The sequence below is a fragment of the Vombatus ursinus genome, unplaced genomic scaffold (genome assembly GCF_900497805.2).
Source record: "Vombatus ursinus unplaced genomic scaffold, bare-nosed wombat genome assembly UNPS02014772.1, whole genome shotgun sequence".
NCBI classification, from domain to species: Eukaryota; Metazoa; Chordata; class Mammalia; order Diprotodontia; family Vombatidae; genus Vombatus; species Vombatus ursinus.
Genome location: NW_020954550.1, coordinates 13588758 through 13611019, shown reverse-complemented (window position 1 = coordinate 13611019; position 22262 = coordinate 13588758). Strand labels below are relative to the sequence as shown.

Below are 22262 nucleotides of genomic sequence, written 5' to 3'. Positions count from 1 at the left end.
AAAAAGATAATGAAAAAGTGTAAATTTTAGGTTTAGCAATTTTCTGTGCTGTCACAATGACCCACTACAGCAGTTTTGCATTACTAAATTAATAGTCCTAGCTGCTGTAAGTCTTATAAAACTACAAGGGACTTTCCTCATCCAGGAGTTTCCTATACTAATGAAATCACAGGTTCAGTTCTAATCCTCTGAACTGAAGTAGTTAAGTTTTTCTTAGGTGTCTTCTAAAGTATTTTTACAGTGCTTTTCCATGAATATTAAAAAAAAAAGCCAAGTAAAAATTTGTAGAGTTTTATTTTCTTCATGTTATTTATATGTATATAAAATACATCAATTTATCACTGGAGGGTATAATTTTTGTGAGGTGACTGATAATCCTACCATTGAGACTTCCTGGTTGGTCACCGAATTTCACAACTGGAAAGAAGTTTATAAATCAGCTAATCTTAACTCCCTCATTGGACAAATGAGGAAATTTGAGGTCCAGAGGTGAAGTGTCTTGCCTGAAGTCACATAGCTACTGCATTATCAGAGATAAACCGAGAATCAATCCCAGGTTCCATATTTCTCTCAATATACCACTTTACCACTTTACCCACTGCAATGGAAAAGGGAACTAAGCTCAAGGAAGTAAGAAGGATCAGATGGACACAAATGAATAAATGAAAAAGAAAAGTTCATGACAACAGAATGAGGGAGATGATCATTAGATAAATGGAAGAAGACTAGGTAAAGAGAATAATAAAAAAGCTTATTTTTTATTTAAAAGACATACCTCTCATCTATCCCAATAAGCAAAAGAAAAGTCCCCTAAGAATAGAATTATCACAGTAAATAAGATGTTAGTTTCAGAAGATGAACAGGTAGAAGTGAAAAGGTTTGTGTGTCAAGTTTGTGCGTGTATTGCGGCTATTAACTTTTGGAAAGAACTGTATTTGATCTGGAGGGTCAATGACTTGGCCACCCCATGCCCAAAGTTACATAGTCTGAACACTTACAAAGTACAGAATAAATTTGCCCTTTAAAAAAAAAAAACCAAAAAGTTACTTCATGATGAGAGGGTGAGTTTTAGTTATAAAACCTGCAGGGTATTTGGTGTGGTTATCCTTGTAAAAAATAGAGGTCCACCTTCTTCATTATCAGTAGTTCAAGAAAGTAAAATTACAGTTTCTTGTTAAGTTTGGAGTATCCTCTTTTTATTCTGCCTAAGAAAAATGGATGCCTTCTGCATTGAATCCATGTAGCAATCTGGAAAAAAGGTGAACATGAAAAAGTAGGCAAACAATAACCAAAACAAGGCCTGTACTGCTTAAAATTTTGTGTAGGGGAGAACAAGTCTAAGCTTCTAACAGCCCACTTGGTTTAAACAATTTTTTGATTTTTAAACATTATAGTACAATAAAAAAAAACCATGACAATCCATTGTAATAGATTTGATACATAAATACATTTGAGAAGACCCAGGGTCAAATACTCCCTTTTGACTTAAATTTGCTAGCTTCATGGCCATGGGCAAGTCACAAATTTTCAGTGCCCCAGTTAATTAAGACTTTAGAAGTTACAAGTGAATTGCTGATCTGCATGGAGGAAGGAATTCCCCACACCAGGACTTAATTCCCAGATAAAATCACGTCAGCATGGAAAAAACAACCAAAAAAAGGTCACAAAATAACTGCTCTCTATATACAACTGTGACTGACTGGAAAACATTAGGTTGCCATTCATTCTTATCACTGAGTTTGGTCTACTCAGGTTTAGATTTTGTGTTTAGATGAGAGAGCTCTTTCATCTTGGTCCATATAAACAATTTAAACACATCAACAGATACTACAGTATCACAAATTCAGAGCTAAAAGGAGTTATCAGAGGCCACATCAACCTCTCTATTTTACAGGTGAGGAAACAGGCCTGCAGAGGTTCTATGACTTCTGTGCCCACAGTCACCCAGGTAGAACCAGGATTAAAATTCCAATATAACTGCAATTCTATTGCTCTACATTGTACCGTGATGCCTCTGAGGACAAGAAACCGATGTAATCTAGAGGGCCATTCCATGTAAAGGAAATTTTTGTTCCTCTCAATGGAATTAGGTAGAGGAAAAAAGTTCTTCTATACAGACACAAAAGAAAAACTAGGAATTTCCCATCGTTTCACAAGGGCTTGTTGTTCAATCACACCCATCTCTTCGTGACCTCATTTGAGATTTTCGTGGTAAAGATACTGGAATGGTTTTGCCATTTCCTTCTCTAGCTCATTTTACAGATGAGGAAACTGAGGCAAACAGGGTTAAGTGACTTGCCTAAGGTCTCACAGCTAATAAGGATCTAAGGCCAGATTTGAACTCAGGTCTTCCTGACTCCAGGCCCAGTGCTCTATCCACTGTACCACCTAGCTGCCCTTCTCATAAAGCTTAGGTGGAATTAGAAAATAAAGACTAAGTTCCCTGAGGTCAGTCAGCAAACATTTATGAAGTGCCTACTACATGCCAGGCACTATGCTGAGTGCTGGGGATAAGAAGAGAGGTGACAGTCTTTGCCATTGAAAGGCTCCCAGTCTAATGGGGGAGACAACAAGCAGACAGCTATGTAAAGCCTCCATTTTCATACTGTACCTCCAGGTGGCTAGAAAAAATAAATAGGAAGTTGTTCTTGGCAACTGTAAAAAGAAGTATGGCATGATGGAAAGAGAACCACAATTGGAGTTAGGAGAGCCTTGGGTTTAACTTGCATTTGCCACTTTCTAGACATGAGCAAGGCACTTCATCCCTGTAAGCCTACTTCATCTGTTCCATAGGGATAATACCTGTAGTACTTAACTCATAGGATTGTTATGAAAATACAACTGGAACATCTAGTGCTTTGTAAACCTTGAAAGTGCTATGTAAATGCCAGCTCTTATTAGGGTGCATAGAACGTGGGTCTCTAGTTACCCATAGCGTCCAGTCTTTTTTTACTTCCTGTGTGGAGAATGAAATGAGGACTCTTTGCTAAAAGATGGAATTGTACCTTGTTAGGTAGTTTCTAGGATTAACATCTAATTCCACATTATCACTCAAATCAAAAAACTTAATGTACCATCTGACATTATAACTATCAAACCATTTGTATCTATCAACAAACCTAAGTCAAGCAGAGAATTAAGACAATTACTCGTTTGCTTAAGGGCAAAATTCTCCCTGAACACATTTGGCCATTCATAAAAATGATATGGCTGATTCGGGTAAAAGTTATTTCGGTCAGAATTACAGAAATAATTAGCTCACCTGTGCCTCACTCTGGTTTTTGTGAGCTGGCCTCAAGTGACTAAGTGAGCCACCACAGTGATCAGCTGTTATCTAGACACCACAGGGACTGCCCCTGTTTCATGCCTGGTTTCCTAAGCAGTGGCTAGCACCAGGATGGAAAGAAAAGACACAAGGGTCTCTTCTCTGGGATCAGATTCCTATACCTCAGGTAAGGAAATGTTGCAAATACATAGCTGCTACTTTAGCACTCCTTCAACTGATAAGTTTATGAAGCAGACAGGCTCCTAGAGGAATACTGAAAAGACTATGAATGAAAGTAAGTTAAAATTCCCCCATAACCCAAAGGTTATCTACTGGCTCTGACTGTTCCTCATTACTGGTTCTTCAATAAAATCTTATGTGTTGGGGCTAGCCAGCCTCCATCTACTATACCAAATACTATTTCATGCAACACAAGTCCTATGCAACAGGTTTTCCAGGTAGTCCCATGTTGCTCTCCTCCAATCGCCTTTAAATACAGCATCTGAAGGTGTCAAGAGTACAGAAATGTAAATGTGTCTAAGTCATTTAGAAAAATTAAAATGTAATTACCTAATGAAGTCATCTATGTCCATGGAACGGGCCCGTTTGTCACTAAAACCTGTATCCATTAGGATTTTCTGTATTTTATCTGCAATGCTGAAATCTTCTGGTATTGCCTATCAACACAGGATGCAGAATAAATGAACACAATATCTTGCAATGCAGCTACTTTGACTCTTTTTTGGGGGTTCATGCAAGTCACAAAATAATTTTAGTTTATTTGTGATAATATGGAAAAGAGGTTAATTGTACAGATACAATGAATCTTTGAGTATAGGTTGTATTAGAGGGCTAGTGAGGTCTCTTCCAAATCACATTTTCTATTCTATGGTTCTAATTGGGCGACCTTCCCCCATACTGAGAGACCCAATTACACTTTTGAATAAGATCATTTTTATTGCTCTAACATTCTTATCCTTAAAATGGAAATAACTTATAATCCTAGATGAAAACATTGCTACACTTTTAAAGTATAATTTTATATTAAACAATGAATCCTAAAGGAATTTTTTAAAAATACAAGCTTGTTTAACATGCTATCTCTGTACAACCTCATTACGTTTACAAGCAGAGTTCTAACCTCAAACTTCTGAATGTTCATGTGGAGTTGGATTTTGGAGCCACTTAGAGGTATACTGTAATCAGCAGATGAAAAAGACAAGGAAAATGCAACAGTGATGGCTCACAACTAAACATTAAGTTATTATGTAGTTACAGTTGCGTCAATCTACCAGAACCAGAATTAAAATGTTTACAGCAGGTGATGATAAACACATGAGATACAGAATTTGCCTGAAGACAGAGGTGCATCATAGAAGAGGATGGTGCATGACCACTAAAGAACATTTCCTACTTACAATATTATGGACTGAACAGTGAATTCGGTAATTTTTTTCCAAAAGCTGTTGCACTGCACTCGACCTATGGCGATGCAAAATGATATTAACAGAATTGCCAAGTTTGAGTTTCAGTAGATTCCTTTCTATGTATTTATGTTTAGTGAAAGGTGGATGTTATGCTTCTATAGAATTTTTAAAGTGTTTCATGTTTAAATGAATGAAACAGTTGCATTTTAGATTGCTATAATTATAACCTTCACACATAATAATGACTATCATTTTTATAGCACTTTATATTTTACAAAATATTCACAAATTGATCAAAGGGCTGAGAGTTGGAAGGCATCTTGGAGATCATTTAATCTAACACCCTAATTTTACAGAGATTCAGTGAAAAGCAGTGACTTGCCCAAGGTCACTAAGTGGCAGAGCTAGAATTTGTACCTAGGTTTTTTAAGACCAAATCCTGTGTTCTTTCTACTACCCCACACTGCCACACTTCCACATCTATTATTTGATCTGTTCCTCACAACATCCTAATGAGGTAGCTAGTGAAATTAACCCCATCTTATAGGTGATGAAACTGAGCCTCAAAGAAATTGTGACTGCCACTTACTAGCTGTGTGACAAGAGTTATGATTCAAGCCCAGGCTTCCTAACTCCAAATCCACTGATCTTTGCATTACATGGCAGCTGCCTCCATGATAACAAAGAGACTAAAGGAAACAAAAAGGAAACAAGGCTTAAAAGCACCCTTGTTTTGTGGTTTTGGTGAAACCTGGTGGATTTGTATGAACTGAGGAAGGAAAAGTTCAGCAGAACCAGAAGAACAATTTGTACAATAACAATACTGTGAAAACAAACAACTGAAAGACTTAAGAACACTGACTGATGCAATGACCAACCATAATTCCCGAGAACCAGTAGAAAAACACGCTACCTACACCTGCTGACATAAAGGGATGTACTTACAATTTAGAAATACACACATACACACAATACATATGTATATGTAGAGATTATAATTATATCATATGTAATAATTATATATACATATATAAATTTTATTTTGGGGGGCACAATCAATGTGGGAATTTGTTTTGCTTCACTATGTCTGTTAAAAGGGTTTTCTTTTTTTTTCCTCCCAATGGAAGAGATGGGAGAGAAAAATATTTATGTTAATTAAAAATTTTTCATTAAAAAAGAAAAATAATAAATGAAACCAAGCTTTTGAAAGTATTCCTATTTTGGACAAATACAACCCCACTAACCTCCTCAAGCTTACTACTTCAATTCAAGCTAAAACATGAGGCCTACTACAGAAACATGGTGGTGCTATGTTAGGCACTGTATGATGCAGAGCTGTGGCTGAGGTGGAGAGTTCCAAGAAGCAGTAGAGCTAGGCCAAGAACCAAGTCTTCTGACTCCCAAACTAAGTCCCTTTTCATTAATCCACTGCCCATCGCCCATAATTACACAGTGATTAAAAAAGCTTAACAGTCTCTGGACCAGTATACTGTAAAGCAGCTGTCTATACCCCATAATCAGAAACAGGAGAGGGCACTTACTTAAATGCTGCAGACAGAGTCTTGTTTTTCCTCACAAATGTTATCCTCACAAGACCATCCCATTCCTGAAACAGATTGATGATATTGTTCTTACACACTAAAAATTCTTTAGTTTGCGTCACTCTCTCCATGAAAAAACCTGTTTAAGTTCCCTCACTAATAATGATTGAAGTGCAAATGTATAACAACAAAAGGTTGAACACCAAAATGGATCATAAGTAAATAATCTTCAAAAATAACATGGTTCCAATGAAAAGCTTTAACAATGCAGCTTGTACAAATCATCCGAATTTCCTTGTGAGCACTTGTGGCACACACCAGGCTGGCCCCTGCTTACAATTTCCTTCTTCTGAATGACGGCCCTACCTACACTCTTGTGCAGCCTAGTGGCCTGGCTTTGTTTTCACCTTACCTGGAAATTGATAGGTGGTGGTGGGTTCTTAGGTTCTATCCTTACCACACTTGACTCAACTTTTGGTGGAGGTCTGAAATTATTCTTCCCAACCTGTTCATCACAAAATAAGTGTCAGGCTTAATTTTATTTATCTTATTTCTGCGATTTAGTGACCAAAATCACTATTCTCAGAAACTCAATGCGGGATGAAGGGATCAAACTGATTTGCTCCACAGGTTAAATTTCACTTACTTTCATCAGATGATCCACTCGTGCTAGTAACTGGGTATTAATGGAAAGTCTGCAGTATAGTTTGTCTCCTGGTTTTGCAACCAAACGGAGAGCAAATTCCCTCTGGAACATAAGTATAGCACACCTGAGAAGAAAATAGAATGAGAAGGAGGAAAATGCCCACTTTTAATCAAGAATAGATAACCATAAAAATAGCATTCAATAAAATGTTCATTTATTATATACAAGGTACTGTGCTAGGCACTAGAGAGTCAAAGACCAAAAAGAAAGGGTCAGCATAGAAATCAGGAAAGGCCTTATGGAGAATTTGACACCTACGCTTTAAAGTGAGGAAGGAATCCTTAGAGGCAAGAGGTAAGGAGGTCCATTCCAGACACATGCTGAAGTCTAAAGGCAGAAGATGACATGCTGTTTATGGGGCTAAGCCAAAACAGCAGAGTAGCAGGAATCAGACCGGCCTTGCCCTCCTCCACAAAACTCTTCCAAATAAATCTAGAAAATGCACCAGACAAATCCTGATGGGTAAATCCAAGGAGAGTTACAATGAGTAATTTGTCAAGCCTCAATCAGCATAGGGAGACAGAGAGGTCTGCAGATTCCGAGGATGAGGTTAAGGAGTGAAGCACTCCAGCAGGCAGGAAAAGGCTGTGCACCAGGGCAAGAGGAGGTCCCAGACCCATCTTGAGATACCACCAGACCCATTCCAGGGCACCTCAATGAGGACAGGTGCCAACTGGCAACTTTGTCATCCACTACCCAGTTTTGGGCCACAGATAAAGAGTACACTGAGAAGGAGACCTCTGCCAGGAGTGGTATTCGAAGGAAGGGAGGCCCTGGGCCTTGCACTAAGAAAAAAAGAAATTCAGAAGAAACAGGCAGCAGTATGGCTCAGACCCTCAGGATGAAAGGGGGGGGGTCTTAGCTCCATCGTTTAGCCCAGACTGCAGAAGAATAAATGAGGCAAAAATTCTAGATCAAAGAGCCTAAATTCTGAACTAATAAAACTTGGCTTTATTCTAATAAAGGTGGCCGATAAGGGATAAGTCCAGTAGCATTCTACTCTTGCTCAGACCCAAACCCAGGTCAGGGACTAGCTGAGCTCAACCAGCAGGGGCAATAACCAGACTCTGACCTGCATCAGACCACTGTGGGGGCACTGAAAGCTTGCAGGTCCCCAGCCTGTTCCTCAGATCCTGGAATAACATAACACAATATTCCAAGAAAACAATAGGACCAGCCCACACTTCCCTCCAGAAGTACACAGAGCCTGACCCTAACATCAAGTCTGAAGTCAGAAAAAACAAGCAAACAAAAGAAAAATCCCACCAATAAAGAGCTACTATGGTGGCAGGGAAGTTCAAGATACAAACCTAGAAGAAGAGAATGACTCCAAATAATCTGCACGCAAAGCCTTAGAGAAAAACAATCTAGGCACAAACCCAATTAGAATTCCTGAAGATACGAAGCAAGAGTTAAAGAGAGTTTAAAATTTTTTTTAATAAATGAAATGAGAGTGCTTGAGGAAAAAAAAAACAAATGGAAAAGAAATTATAAAATTGGAAAGGGAATTAAGAATTTGGCCCAAGGGGTACAAAACCTTGCCAAAGCAACAAATTTCCTGGAAACTGGAATGGACCAAATGGAAGTCAATGACTTCATGAGATAACAAGAAAATTGTTTAAGCTAAAAGACTGAAAAAATGGAGAAAATTTAAGTTAATTTATAGCCAAAACAACTGACCTAGAAAACAGATTGAGGAGAAAAAAAATTAAGAATCATTAGACTACCTGAAAAATGTGACCAAAAAAAGAATCTAAATATATTTCAAGAAATCTTAACAACAACAACAAAAAAAAAAACAACTGCCCAGATCTCTTAGAATCTGAGGGCAAAGTAGAAATAGAATCCACAGACACCTCCTAAAAGAAACCCCAAAATGAAAACTCCCAGGAACATCACAGCCAAAATCCAGAGCTTCTAGGCAAAGAAAAAAATACTGAAAGCAGTAAGAAAAAAAGAATTCAAATATGGAGTAATCAGTCATGATCACACATAATTTAGCAGCCAACACTATCACTGAACAGAAAGCTTGGAATACTATATTCCAGAAGGCAAGGTTATATAGACTTATAGCCAAGAATAATTTACCCTGGAAAAACTGAGTATAATTTTACATGGGGAAAAATGGAACTTTAATGAAATAGAAGACTTCCAAGCATTCCTGATGAAAAGACCGAAGCTGTGTAGAAACTTTGAAGTTCAAACAAATACTATTTCATCAGATGCTCAAAACTTTGCAAGGTAGGTGCTTTTATCTCCATTTTTCAGATGAGGAAACTAAGGCAGACAGGTTAAATGACTTAGCTATTAAGTGTCTGAGAATGGATTTATTTTTAGGTCTTCCTAACTCCAAACTTGGCACTTTCTCTACTGTATCACCTAGTTGCCTGTAGTGAGAATGGAAAGGTAAGATAAGAAGAGGCCAGGTCATAAACAGTTTTAAATGCCAAACAAAATATATTTGATCCCGGAGGTAAATCTTGAGTTCTGTTTAGGACAGAGTTTTTTAGATGCTTACAGGACATCCTGTTCCAGATCTCTAAAAGGCATCTGGAGATTCAGGACTGGAATGCAGGAGAAAAACTAATGCTGGATCTACAAATCTGGGAATCATCTGCATAAAGATGATAATTCAACCCAAGGAAACTAATGAGATTACCAAGCAAAGTAGTATAAAGCTGGAGTTCTTAACATTTTTTCATTGACCCCTTTGGCAGTCTGGCAAAGCCATTAACATCCTCTCGAAATAATGTGTTTTTTAATGCACAAAATAATAAAAATAGGATTGCAAAGGAAACCAATTATATTGAAATACAGTTATCAAAATATATTTTTTAAAAGTTCATGAATGCCAAGTTAAGAACCCTTGGAATAGAGGGAGAAGGGAACAGAGTCAGGGTAAGGCCTGGGAGGATACCCACAATTGGAAGGTATGACAGGGATGAAGATTCAGCAAAGATCATATTGGGAGGAGAAGAACCAGGAGGGAGCAGTGTCATAAAAACCTAAAGAGGAGAGAGTGCACAGGAAGAGATGATTGATCTGCCAAATGCTGCAGAGAAGGCTAGAAGGATAAGGATTAAGAAAAGGCCACTGGGTTTGGCAGCTGAGGAGTCAAGAGTTTTAGCTGAATTAAGAGGGCAGGAACTAGATTGCTAAGGGCTAAGAAGGGAGTGAGAGGAGAAGAAGTGGAGTCACTTAGGTTAGACAGCTTTCTGGAGGAGCTCAAGTAGTAAGCGGGACACACATGGGATGATAACTATAACTAGCAGGGATGGTTTGATCAAGTGAGGATTTTTCAGTGATGGGGGACACATAGCTCTGTTTGTAAGCAGTGGAGAAGGAGCCAGTAGATGGGAAGAAATTAAAGATAAGGATGAGATTCCAAATATAGAGGCAACTAACAGAAAGACCAAAAGCCATTCACACAAAGTGGCCAAGGAATACCAACTGTCCTCAAAAGAACTGGAAACTATTAACCATATAAACGAATATTCCAAATCACTAATAATAAGAAAAATGCAAATCAAAAGAATTCTGAGGTTTCTTCTCACAGTCAGCAAATTAGTAAATATGACAAAAGAGAATAAGAGTCAATGCTGGAGGGGCTGTAGAGGCTGTAGAAAGACAGACAGGTTAACAAACTATTAAGTCAGCAGTCCAAGTTTGAAAACAATTGGAATTATGCTAAGAAAATGACTAAAATATCCACGCCCTTTTACCAAGAGACCCCACTGCTAAGCTTAAACCCTAATGAGTCCCATGATAAAAAATACCCATATACACCAATTTATAACAGCATTTTTTAAAGTAACACATTTTGAAAAAAACAAAACAAAACTAGAAATTAAGTAGATGCCCAGTGAATGCAGAATGACTATACAAATTATAGCATATGAATAAAAAGGAATATTACTATGCTCTAAGAAAGTGATAGTCTTTCTATAACAAATGGAAACTGGAACATAAGTTCAAATTCAGCCTCAGACATTGACTAGCTGTGTGACCCTGGGCAAGTTACTTAATCACTGTTCACCTCAGTTTCCTCAACTGTATAACAAGATCATAACAGCACCTACTTCACAGGATTGTTGTGAAGATCAAGCGAGTATTTGTAAAAAGCACTTTGCACAGTGCCTGGCACATAAGTAGGGTGAGTTTTGCTTTTTTTTTCTCTTTTTTATTCTTTGTAAGAAATGATGCTCGGTGAGGAGGAAAGGTAAGACATACACTGGGAAATATAAGTGATGTAAAAATAAGACACCCAAAAAATTATTTTTTAAAAAAGAAAAAAAAAAAGCCCAGACAATCTTTGATTTTGCTAAATGCCTGACAGGGCCCAACTGGGATGATGAGAGGCATTCTGAAGTGAATTTAAAGGCAAGAACAACCTTCCTACCCTCTAAGGTGGGAAAGGAAGTAAAAAGACCTATAATAATTCCCATTAAAAGTAAAACTACTGTCTGTTATTTTTGGTTACAGGAATGAGTGACTACTGACACATTTCTGTTTAAATACATACGATCAACCCTTAACTAGGAAAACAGAAACAGCTTCTAAATAAAATTAAGACTCAGTTTTAAAAAGGAATGAGGGCTTCTAAAATATCTACTATCTGAGCCCAATTGGAAAAGTTCATAGTAGGGCAGGTTTAGAGCAGAAAGGGTCCAAAGAAGTCATTCTAACCCAGTCCTCTCACTTTACAGAGGAAACTGAGATTAAGTGGATTGCCCAAGGTTTCAGCTAATGTCAGAGGAGGCACTGAATCCCAGGTCTTCCTCAATCTATCCATGATGCTTCTCCGTTACAATGGCCAATCAAGAAGAAAAAGACTCTCATTCCTGAATTTTGTTAAAAGAATGACATTTAAGACTGTAGAAAAACATACACATACCTCAAAAATCAGGCAGGTTTTTTAAAATGTAAATTTGCATAATGTAATGGGAACAAAATTTGGTTTACCTATTAAATTTCTTAGTGAAATTTCTCCAGCTCAGGAAGAGTGGGTATTCAGAAAAGGGAAAGCTTTATAGAAGAGTTGGCATCTGAATTGGATCCTTAGAGTTAACCCAATTTGGCTAAAATGTAGGGTATGTATGAGGAACCAATGTTAAAGAAGAATGAAAAGGTAACTTTTGCTCCACACTGCGAAGGCCAATGATGCCTACTATGTGAGAAGTGCAATGTAAGACGCTAGAGACACAGACACACAAAAAAAGCAATAAACCCCTCCTCTTGAGGAGCTTATATACTACCAAGAGACAATGGAAAGACCTAGAAATATTCTGAACTGAAGAACAGTTTTCTCCAGTCTGTGCTTTACATAATTAGTTTGGCCACCTTATTTAAGCTAGATTACAGGGAAAAACGGTTACAAGGTTACTACAACAGGTATGAGGAAATGGAGTCTTGAGCTAAGGTAGTAGGAATGGAATGGAAAGTATGGAAAACAAAAGAAGGATATTTATCTACTTTCTCTCTGATTTCAACAACATTTATCTGACATTTTAGGGAGGCATACATTGAAAATAAATCAAATAGAAGCAACCAGTCTTTCTGAAATACTCTAAAAACTCAGTTTTCTCACATACCTAAAAAAAGGTCTATGCAGCAACAGCTTGAAGACAAATGGGGAAGAGATCTGCAAAAGAGAATGATGATGTGATTCTGGGAAATACTCACAAAACGATCCTTAATTATGATTTGTCTGTAACCACACTGAACATACCTGATAAGGCAAATTTGCTACACATGCATCAAAGAATGGCAAGTCGGTTTTCAACACATCACCAACCATTACTTGAAGTTTGCTTGCCTGGGGCCTGCCAATTGGAGGAAAAAAATTTTTTTCAATCACACCAACATGACTTTGGAAGACAAAACTACTAATTCTATTATTTATACTCACGTTCCCTGAACTCTTTTATGAAGTTCAGCTACTAGCCTTGGGTCAAGTTCACAGGCAACTACCTGGAGTAAACAGGGAAGTGATAAGAAAATATATTTAGGTAAACATGGATTGGTCATTGGCATTCATCATTTCAACAGTAAAAATCCTCAAACATGCTCTCTAAAACACTTTTCGATTCATATACATTGTCCTCCACTAACCATTCCCCCACCAAAGTACCTTAAAAGTATCTTTAAAAACAAAGATTTTACACAGGCAGTTTTCAAAACAAGAAATCAAAACTATGAAAAAATGCTCTAAATCACTAATGATTAGAAAAATTAAAATTAAAACAAGTCTGAGGTACTGGCTCACACCCATCAGACTGGCTAACATGTCAGAAAACGAAAATTATAAATTCTGGAGGATATGTGAAAAAATAGGGACACTGAACTCTTGGTGGAGTTATGAACACCAATCATTTTATTTTATTTATTTATTTTTTTTGGTGAGGCAATTGGGGTTAAGTGACTTGCCCAAGGTCACATAGCTAGTAAGTGTCAAGTGTTTGAGGCCGGATTTGAACTCAGGTCCTCCTGACTCCAAGGCCAGAGCTTTATCCACTGTGCCACCTAGCTGCCCCTGAACATCAATCATTTTGAAGAATAATTTGGAACTATGTCCAAAGTGCTATACAACTGTGTATACCCTTAGACCTAGAAATACCACTACTAGGTCTATATGGCAAAGAGATCAAAGAGAAAGGAAAAGGATTTATACACACAAAAATACTAATTTACCTATGTGGTGGCAAAGAATTGGAAATTGAGATGTCCATCAAATGAGAATGGCTGAACAAGTTGTGGTACGTGATTATGAAAGAATAATATTGCACAGAAAGAAATAATGAGAAAGATGGTTTTAGAAAAACCTAGGAACACATATGAATTGATGCAAAGCGAAATAAGCAGAACCAGGTAAATACACACAGTAATAGCAATATTGTAACAATGATCAACTGTGAAAGACTTAGCTACTCTGAGCAATTCACAGTTCCAAAGGACTCCTGTTGAAAAATGCCATCCATATTCAGAGGGAGAACTGATGAACTCTGAGTTGCAGAATTGAGTGTTTTTTTTCTACATTCTTTATTTTTCTTGCTTCCCCTCCCCTGCAATATGTTTAATATGGAAATGTTTTACATGACTTAACATGTATGACGGGTATCATACTGCTTGCCATCTCAGTGGGTGGGGGAGGGGCTGCAGGGAGGGAAAGAATTTGGAACTCAAACTTTTAAAAAGGAATTTTTAAAAAAAGAAATTTAAAAAGTTACAAAAATAGAGATGCAGTTCATTTTCTTACAAAATTCCACCAAAAACATCACAAAAACACTACACTGGTCAATCTGGCTCAGAACAGTGTGAATAAGTATTGGTACTCATTGACATTACACCATTACAACATTTCTGTCCTGTTAATATTCTTGACAGAGACAACACTAATAACTAATATTGATATAGCACCAGAAGGTTTACAAAGCAATTTACACCAATAACACACAAGTATATTATACTTGCCTATTTTCAGAACTAAGACCTTGGGATGATCTTTTCAAGGTAAAGATAGTTAACAGAAAAGCACCATTAGATAAAATATTACAAGTCAACATATATCAAACAAAGCTGAAAAATATGATTCAGTTTGCTGAAATAGTCTTTTTTTAATACCAAAATGTTTTAATTTAAAGGTAAAAGGTTAAATAAATGTTTAAAATTTAAATTTAAATGTTTAAATTCCAAAACAGACCTTTTTAGCTTTTTCTAGTAGTTTCACAGTCATGTTTCCAGTTCCAGGACCAACTTCTAGGACCACATCTGTTGGTCGTAAGGCAGCCTAAAAACAAACACAAAAATCTTAGGACTTTATTTCAGATATAGATATAAATGTTATCATACGACATCATGCTTGTGCTAACCTGCACAAAGCTGAATTATCAAGTGACTTCATAACCACATTCTAGTTAAGGGAATTTTAGCTTGGTTATCAAAGCTTAACATTGAACACACCCTGGCATTGCCAGTGGGCTCAATCATAAATTGACATAAAATCCACTTCCTATTTCAAAGACCTGTGATTGTGATGATGTGAAATCACTCCTTCCACCAACACAGATCACAAACCCTCTACAACTTAATAGATGATCTATGAGTTGCTTTGGCCAGAAATATTTATCAAATGCAGCCAACTTAGTAATAAGACTCTCCAAACTTAGCTAGGCTGGCCCTTGTACAACAAGAACCATATGCAACCAGACCCAAACATGAAGCCTTTCCAGGTTGGTAAAAATATATGAAGACAACAGTTTTTGAGAAGCCATGGTTACATAAGTGCAGGATGAAATCCACATCATTCCAAATAAAGGAAAATAAAGATTATTACTTGATAAACAGCTGGAAAGACTCTGAAGAGTCTTTGTGAGGTTGCCATACTCTATATAATCTTATTAATGGTTGCCACTAGAATTTTGTTTACAATTTGTTATTACCAAATACTGGCCCAAATTAGAAGTGAAGGTAAATGATATGGGAAGTATTAGGAGCATTCAGATGACCAATTCTACTTGTCTGAGTGATCCCATTCCATTCTCTCTCCTCCAACAGATTGCTCCTTCTTTCATCCTCATTCTTTCACTTATTTTCAATCTTTCCCTCTCTGTTGGCTCATTTCCTACTGCCTACAAACATGTCCATGTCTCCCCTATCCTGGGGGAAAAAAAAAACTCACTTAATCCTTCCATCCTAGGTAACTACTGTCCTATATCTCTTCTTCCCTTTGTAGCTAAACTCCTTGAAAAGGCCATCTACAATAGATGTCTCCATTTTCTCTCCTTTCATGTTCTTCTTAACCCCTCACAATCTAGTTTCAGATCTTATAACTGCTCTCTCCAAGGTTATAAATGATTGCTTAGCTGCCAAATCCACTGGACTCTTCTCCATCCTCTTTTTCCTTGACCTCTCTGCAGCTTTTGACAGTGATGATGACTCTCTCCTCTGCAATACTCTCATCTCTAGGTTCTTAGGACACCGTTCTCTCCTGGTTTTTCTCCCATCTGACCACTCCTTCTCTGTCTCCTTTCTGGATCTTATTCCAGATCAGGTCATGCCCTCTATATGTAGGTGTCTCACAGGGTTCTGTCCTGGGCTCTTTTTTCTTCGCCGTCTATACTTCTTCACTTGGTGATCTCATCATCTCCCATGGATTTAATTACTATTTCTATGCTGATGACTCTCAAATCTACCTTTCCTGCCCCAATCTCTCTGTTGATCTCCAATCTTGCTTCTCCAACTGCCTGTCAGAAATCTTGAACTGGATATCTCGTTTCCAAACTCATTATGTCCAAAACCAGAATTCATTATGTTTTCCTCTAAACCCCACCCCCCTCCTTCTTTCTTTATTAATGTATAGGACAACACCATCCTCCCAGTCCCTTAGGCTCACAGCCTAGGAGTCATCCTGGATTCTTCACTATCTCTTACCCTCCTATCCAAGCTGCTGCCTTAGATTTCACCTTTGCAACGTCTCTGGAATAACCCCCTTCTCTCCTCTGACAATGCCACTGCTCTATGATAGACCCTCATCATCTCACATCTCTATAACTACAATAGCCTGTGGTAGAAGTACCTGCCTCAATTCTCTCCCCATTCTAATCCATCTTCCATTCAGCCATTAAAGTGATTTTCCTAAAACACAGGTCTGATCATGTCATCTCACTACTCAATAAACTATAGGGACTTTCTACTACCTCTAGGAACATGCAAAATGTTGTTTGGCATTCAAAGCCCTTCATAATCTAGCCACCTCCTATCTTTCCAGTCTTCTTACACCTTACCCCTTATCACATACTCTTCAGTCCAATGACACTGACCTCCTGGCTGTTCCATGAATAAGACGCCCACATCTCTCAACTCCAAGCATTTTCTCTGGCTGTCTCCTGTGTCTAAAATGCTCTCCCTTTAAGGAGAACCAGCACAAACAAGTGAAAGAAAGCAGGTAACAAATAAAATGTAATTTTCTTTCATGTTGTTGTTATGAGTGGACCATTAATCTCCTGAAATCTGGTCCCACATAGCCAACTATCCACTGAACTTTTTCACCTGGCCAGCCCACAAGCATTTAAACTCAATATTTTCAAAAGAGAATTCATTACCCTACCTCTACCACCCTCCACACTTTCCTATTTCTTTCTATTAAGGGCAATACCACCATGCCAGTCACTCAGGTTACAATCTTAGAATCACCCTTGCCTCATTCTCCTCCTTTGATTTCACCCCTCCCCCAACCCAACCCATGGCCAAATCTTGTCCATTCTACCTCCACAACATCCCTTACATAATTTTCTATCCTCTATTTGCACGGCCACTCCTGAATTTGGGACTTTATCAACCCTCATCTTTCCCCCCTCTACAATCTACCTTATACACAGCTGCTAAAAGAACCTTCCTAAAGCAAAAGTTTAACTTTATCACTCTCCTCAAAAATCTTCAGTGGCTCTCAGTTTTCTCCAAGATAAACCACAGCTCCTTATCCAGATACTTAAAGCCCTCCATGATCTGGTTCAACCTACCTTCCAACAGTCTCACAAATTACTCACTCCCTTCCATGAACTCTACATTCCAACAAAATAAGTCACCAAATTTTGCCCAAACTCAACATTCCATCTCCTGGTTCTGTGTAGCTACACAAATACCCCACACCTGAGTGTACTTCCTCTGTTCTACTACATCTCAAAATCGTCCTCTTCCTTCAGAAGTCAGCTCAGATACCAAAAAAGCTTTTCCTAATTCTCCCCAGTTGTTCATGCCATCCCCTTCTTCAAACAATCTTACATTTACTTATCTGTGTATGTGTTGTCCCCATTAGAATGTCAGCTTCTTGATAGCAAGGATTATTCCATTTATTTTACCTTGGTATCTCCAGTGCCTAGCACACAGCAGGCGTTTTAACGTATTTGTTTAATTGAAGACAATATATGAAACATAATGCACTGTACCCAATTTTTTTTAAAAGAAGACACATTCTAAAGAAAAAAGCTTTGACTTTCTTTTCAGTCTTCAACAAAACCCAATTTATACAAACCTTATCAATGATGCTATTAACAATGAGAGGATTTTTCAAAATATGCTGTCCAAGTCCAGTATTAAACATGACACCTATAGGAAACCACAAACCAAATCTGTTATACAGCAAATCATGCTACTACATCACTTATAAAACGAAAGGGTTGCACTGATTGAGGAATGGTTGAACAAAAGTGTGATCTTTAGTACAGGATGAAATCTACATCATCCCAAATGTAGGAAAATAAGCATTATGACTTGAAAAACAGTCAGAAAGACCCTGAAGAGTTTTTGTGAGGTTCCTATACTCTGTATAATCTTATTAATGGTTGCCACTAGGATTTTGTTTATGTTTGTTATTAATAAACAGTGGCCTAAGTTAGAAGTGAAAGGGATAGAATAAGCTGTTTCCAAAAAGCTAAATGACATGGGAAATATTTAGAAGTGACCCTTCTTGAGGAAAGATGACCAATTCTACTTGTCTTTTGGAGAATGGCTGAAAAAAAGTGAATATAAAGAAATAATACTGCTCCATAAGAAACAAGTAATATGAAGAATTCTAAAAGGAATGGGAAGACACATAAAATGAGGAAAATTGAAATAAACAGAAACAGAAAATTATATGTGTGACCAATATTCCTTCCCCTCCCCCTCCAAGAGAGCCATCCCATATATGTCACTTTTTTTAAAAAAATTAAAAGAAGGTGTTGAATTAAATGATCTACAAGATTTATCTTTCAGCTCTAACACCATATGAGAATGTGATTAGAAAGAATTATGAAATCACAAGATTTGGAACCGGAAGGAACCTTACCTCAGTCCAGCCCTATCATTTTACAGATGAAAAAATTGAGGTCCAACAAAAAAAAAAATGAAATGACAGATAACAAACAGCAAGCAAAGCCCAAATTCTCTACGTCCAATTCTAGTGCGTACTTGTATACGTCATGTTGCCTCTCATATATGGGGTCTCCGTTCTTACTTTGCATATATAAAATCATAGCTCTTGTGCTGGAAGGGTCCTAAGAAGTTATCTAGTCCAACCCCCTCATTTTACAAATAAGGAAACGGAGGTCCAGAGAGGTTAAGTAATTTAGAGATACTAAGTGGTAGAGGAGGGATCCAAATCCATATCCTCAAACTCCAAATCCCTTGATTTTTGCATGCCACCATAAGCACGGTTACCTCTAACTCCCTTCTCTATTTCACAGAAATAGGAAAACAGAAGAGGATGAGCTCTGAACTCATGTCCCCCAACTCCAAATCCATTGATTAGAGGCAGGTAGGTGGCGCAGTGAATCGAGTGCTGGGCCTGGAGTCAGGAAGACCTGAGTTCAAACCCAGACTCAGACTCTTACTAGCTGTGTGACCCTTGGCAACTCACTTCACCTCTGCCTGCCTCATTTTCCTCATTAACAAAATGAAGATAATAACAGCACCTCCCTCCCAGGGTGGTGCTGTAAGAATCAAATGAGATAATATGGGCTGGAACACGGTAGGCTCAGTCTCATGGCTTATTCCCTGCTCTTCCCTCTCTACAAGGCTCCCAAACTTCTTACCCTGCAGACATCCCGTAATCCCTAACCCCTCCTCAAAACTGTAATCTTTTTAAAGACCCCCGCAGAGCCGTCAGTCTCCTTTGTATGCACGCCCAGAGACCCGGGCAGTGCCGGGCACAGAGCAAGTGCTTAAGAAACGTTTGCAGACTTGCTGGCTGAAACTGACCCAGGACTCCCTGGCAGGGCATTAGAAACGGCGCAGAAAATGCAGGAAGCTGAACGAGCGGGAGGTTTACACCCCTCCCAGCTGACAGCTGGGCAGCCCCGGGGCCTGCCAGGCTGGGCAGGCTGTCCAGCCACGCCACCCCACGCCGCGCCGCTCCCTCGCGGGGCACCGAGCCCAGAGCCGGGGAAAGTCCGGCAGGCCTCCCGGGCACGCGTCCCAGCATGCGCACACCCCCTTCGCCATTCCTCGGGGCCCCCACGGTTAGCACAAACCCCGGCAGCTCCGCGGTGGGAGTCCCGGGCCTGGGCAGGGACGAAACGAGGGTCGGGCCGCAGTACCTCCGTCGGTCCCGTCCTTCCCCTCCTTGCCACCCCTTACCGCCAGCACTCTTCTGCTCCCGCCGCTCCTGGCGCCGGCCGCTGGTCACCGACTTTGCCTTCGGCATCTCGACTCGGGAGCCGAGCTCTGCACCCGGACACCCAGCAGAGACACACTCGCTCCCCACCACGTGGGGGAGGGGATCAGGGAAGAGTCCAGGGCTCCTCCCCCGTCCCCACCCCCTGTCCCCACCTCCTCTCTTTTCTCCGCCCCGGCCAAACCAAAGGGCGTGCCGGGAATTGTAGTTTTTCTTCCGAAATGGCCCAGAGAGAATTGGAGAGCCAGACCTACAATCCCCATGAAGCCTCGCGCTGCCGCATTCGGGCCCTTCCGATTGGGCGATGCCAGGAGGAAGATGTGCTTTCCTAGACTGCGACTGCGCTGCCGTCCGGGCTGATTCTGTGGAGCTTCTAAATGTGGTTGGAAGTATCAGTACAAGAGTGAACTAGTGTCACGGTTACACTCTGCCTTCCTCAGCGCTCTTTGAGCGTATCGAGCTGGAGCGCCCCTGTCGGGTCTATTTCCATTTTCGTTCTCTGGGGACAGAATTTACAGAAAGAAAGAGCTCTAGGCGGGGAGAGAATCCAGCAGTGCCAGAGACCATTATCCCCAACCTATCAAATGGTCTAGTAGAGAAATGCATTCTGTACCATTCTTGTCGGTATTAGCATACTTTGGATATAAGTAATATATGTACATTTTTGTCTCCCCTGATAGGATACACGTTTTTTGGAGACAAAGACTTTCTCTTTGGGTTTTTTGTTTGTTTTTGGCGGGGGGAAGCTGTCTTTATATTCTTAGCGCCATGTTGGTTGATTGATGGGGAGTTATTCTTGCACGTGTTATGTATGAGTAAAAGAGGGGAAATAGAATTGTGACACATAACTGGAACCTAAGGAGGTGCACGTCAATTGGGGAATGCTCAATGTGAAATGATGAAAGGGACAGTTTCATAAGAGCCTGGGAAGCCTTGTATGAACTGATGCAGAGTGAAATGAACAGAACCAGAACAATTTATATGATAACAACGTAAGGAAAAATATGGTTGAGGGGCAGCTAGGTGGAGCGGTAGATAGAACACTAGCCCTGGAGTCAGGAGGACCTGAGTTCAAGTCCAGCCTCAGACACTTGAAACTTGTTAGCTCTGTGACCCTGGGCAAGTCACTTAAATTCATTGCTCTCCCCCTCTTCCCCCCCCCGCAAAAAAAAATATATGTATATATATGTATATATGTTATATACATATATATACACATATATATATGATTGAAAGACTTGAGAACTCTAATCAATGAAATGACCATCCATGATTCTAGAGTGCTGATGATGATGCTCCTTGATACCCACCTCCTCAGACAGAAGTAATGGACTCGGAATGCAGAATGAGACATACATTTTTGGACAAGGCCAATGTGGGAATTTAATTTTTGCTTTAAAAATGTTTTGTATTTTTTTTCGGGGGCAGGGGATGCGAAAGGTGGGAGGAAGAAAGAGGCTAGCAATAGGGTTTCTCCTGGCCCTCACCACTCCAAAAAAGAAAACAGGTGGAAGATCAGAAGGAATCACAATCGGGACAGCTTTGAGGATTACACGAATTTATAGTATCTTTTTTTTTTTTTAAAGCAAGCTCCACATAATAGAGATTTTTCAGTTTCATATGAAATCCTTTCTTGTTCTACAGTGTATGTGGAAATAAGCTTGTTTTATTTGATGTTTGTTAAAACTAGAATAATTTTTTTATAATTAAAGAAAGGGGAGGAAGGCTAGGAGAGTTGATTTTTGTCCCATTTGGATTCCAAGCTCATTAACAGCTCGTACAAAGGATTTCTCTCCACTTCAACCGCTTCCTGGTGTGTTCTGCGATCTCCTGTTGTACATGGGGCACATCAAACTGCATACATAGTACACTGACTCCAAAAGAAAAAAGGGTGGGGTTATTAGTTTTACAGTAACAATCCTCTCCCTCTAATCATTGTGAATTGGGAAACTGTAGATATAAGGGCAAAGTGTTATGTTGGAAAGAAAACTGCGGGAGTACAAGGTACTGCTAGGTGGTGCAGAGGTTAAAGCTCTGGGTCTCAGGAAGACCTGAGTTCAAATACAACCTCAAATCCCACCAGATACTAGCTCTGTGACCCTGACCAAATCATTTCACGTCTGCTTGTTTTAGTTTCCTCAGCTATAAAACGTGGATAAAAAGGGTTGTTGTA

At 39.2% G+C, this 22262-nt stretch overlaps 1 protein-coding gene across 2 annotated transcripts; it reads right to left on the bottom strand.

Moving 5' to 3' along the window:
- Window positions 1-275: 275 nt before the first annotated feature.
- Window positions 276-20186, bottom strand: DIMT1 (DIM1 dimethyladenosine transferase 1 homolog). 2 transcript variants are annotated; one of them, XM_027863461.1, is made up of 12 exons: window positions 20053-20186; window positions 17969-18042; window positions 14639-14725; window positions 12848-12909; window positions 12668-12761; window positions 12531-12580; window positions 6880-7003; window positions 6646-6738; window positions 6234-6298; window positions 4684-4747; window positions 3836-3942; window positions 276-1248 (listed from the first exon to the last, which is right to left on the bottom strand). In XM_027863461.1, the coding sequence occupies exons 1-12, from the start codon at window positions 20117-20119 to the stop codon at window positions 1206-1208; spliced, it is 930 nt and encodes a 309-aa protein (XP_027719262.1). In that variant the 5' UTR covers window positions 20120-20186; the 3' UTR covers window positions 276-1205. The 2 variants fall into 2 exon arrangements, with proteins under 2 accessions (XP_027719262.1, XP_027719263.1); XM_027863462.1 differs by lacking the exon at window positions 17969-18042 and having other exon boundaries at window positions 20053-20140.
- Between the last annotated feature and the right edge of the window lie 2076 nt (window positions 20187-22262).

Coding starts and splice junctions, on each gene's coding strand:
- DIMT1 (XM_027863461.1), bottom strand. CDS start 20,119: ATGCCGAAGGCAAAGTCGGTGACCAGCGGCCGGCGCCAGGAGCGGCGG. Junction 3,943..4,683: donor ACTGTTCAGTCCATAATATT/GTAAGTAGGAAA, acceptor CTGTGTTGATAG/GCAATACCAGAAGATTTCAG. Junction 1,249..3,835: donor GACATAGATGACTTCATTAG/GTAATTACATTT, acceptor CCTTTTTTCCAG/ATTGCTACATGGATTCAATG.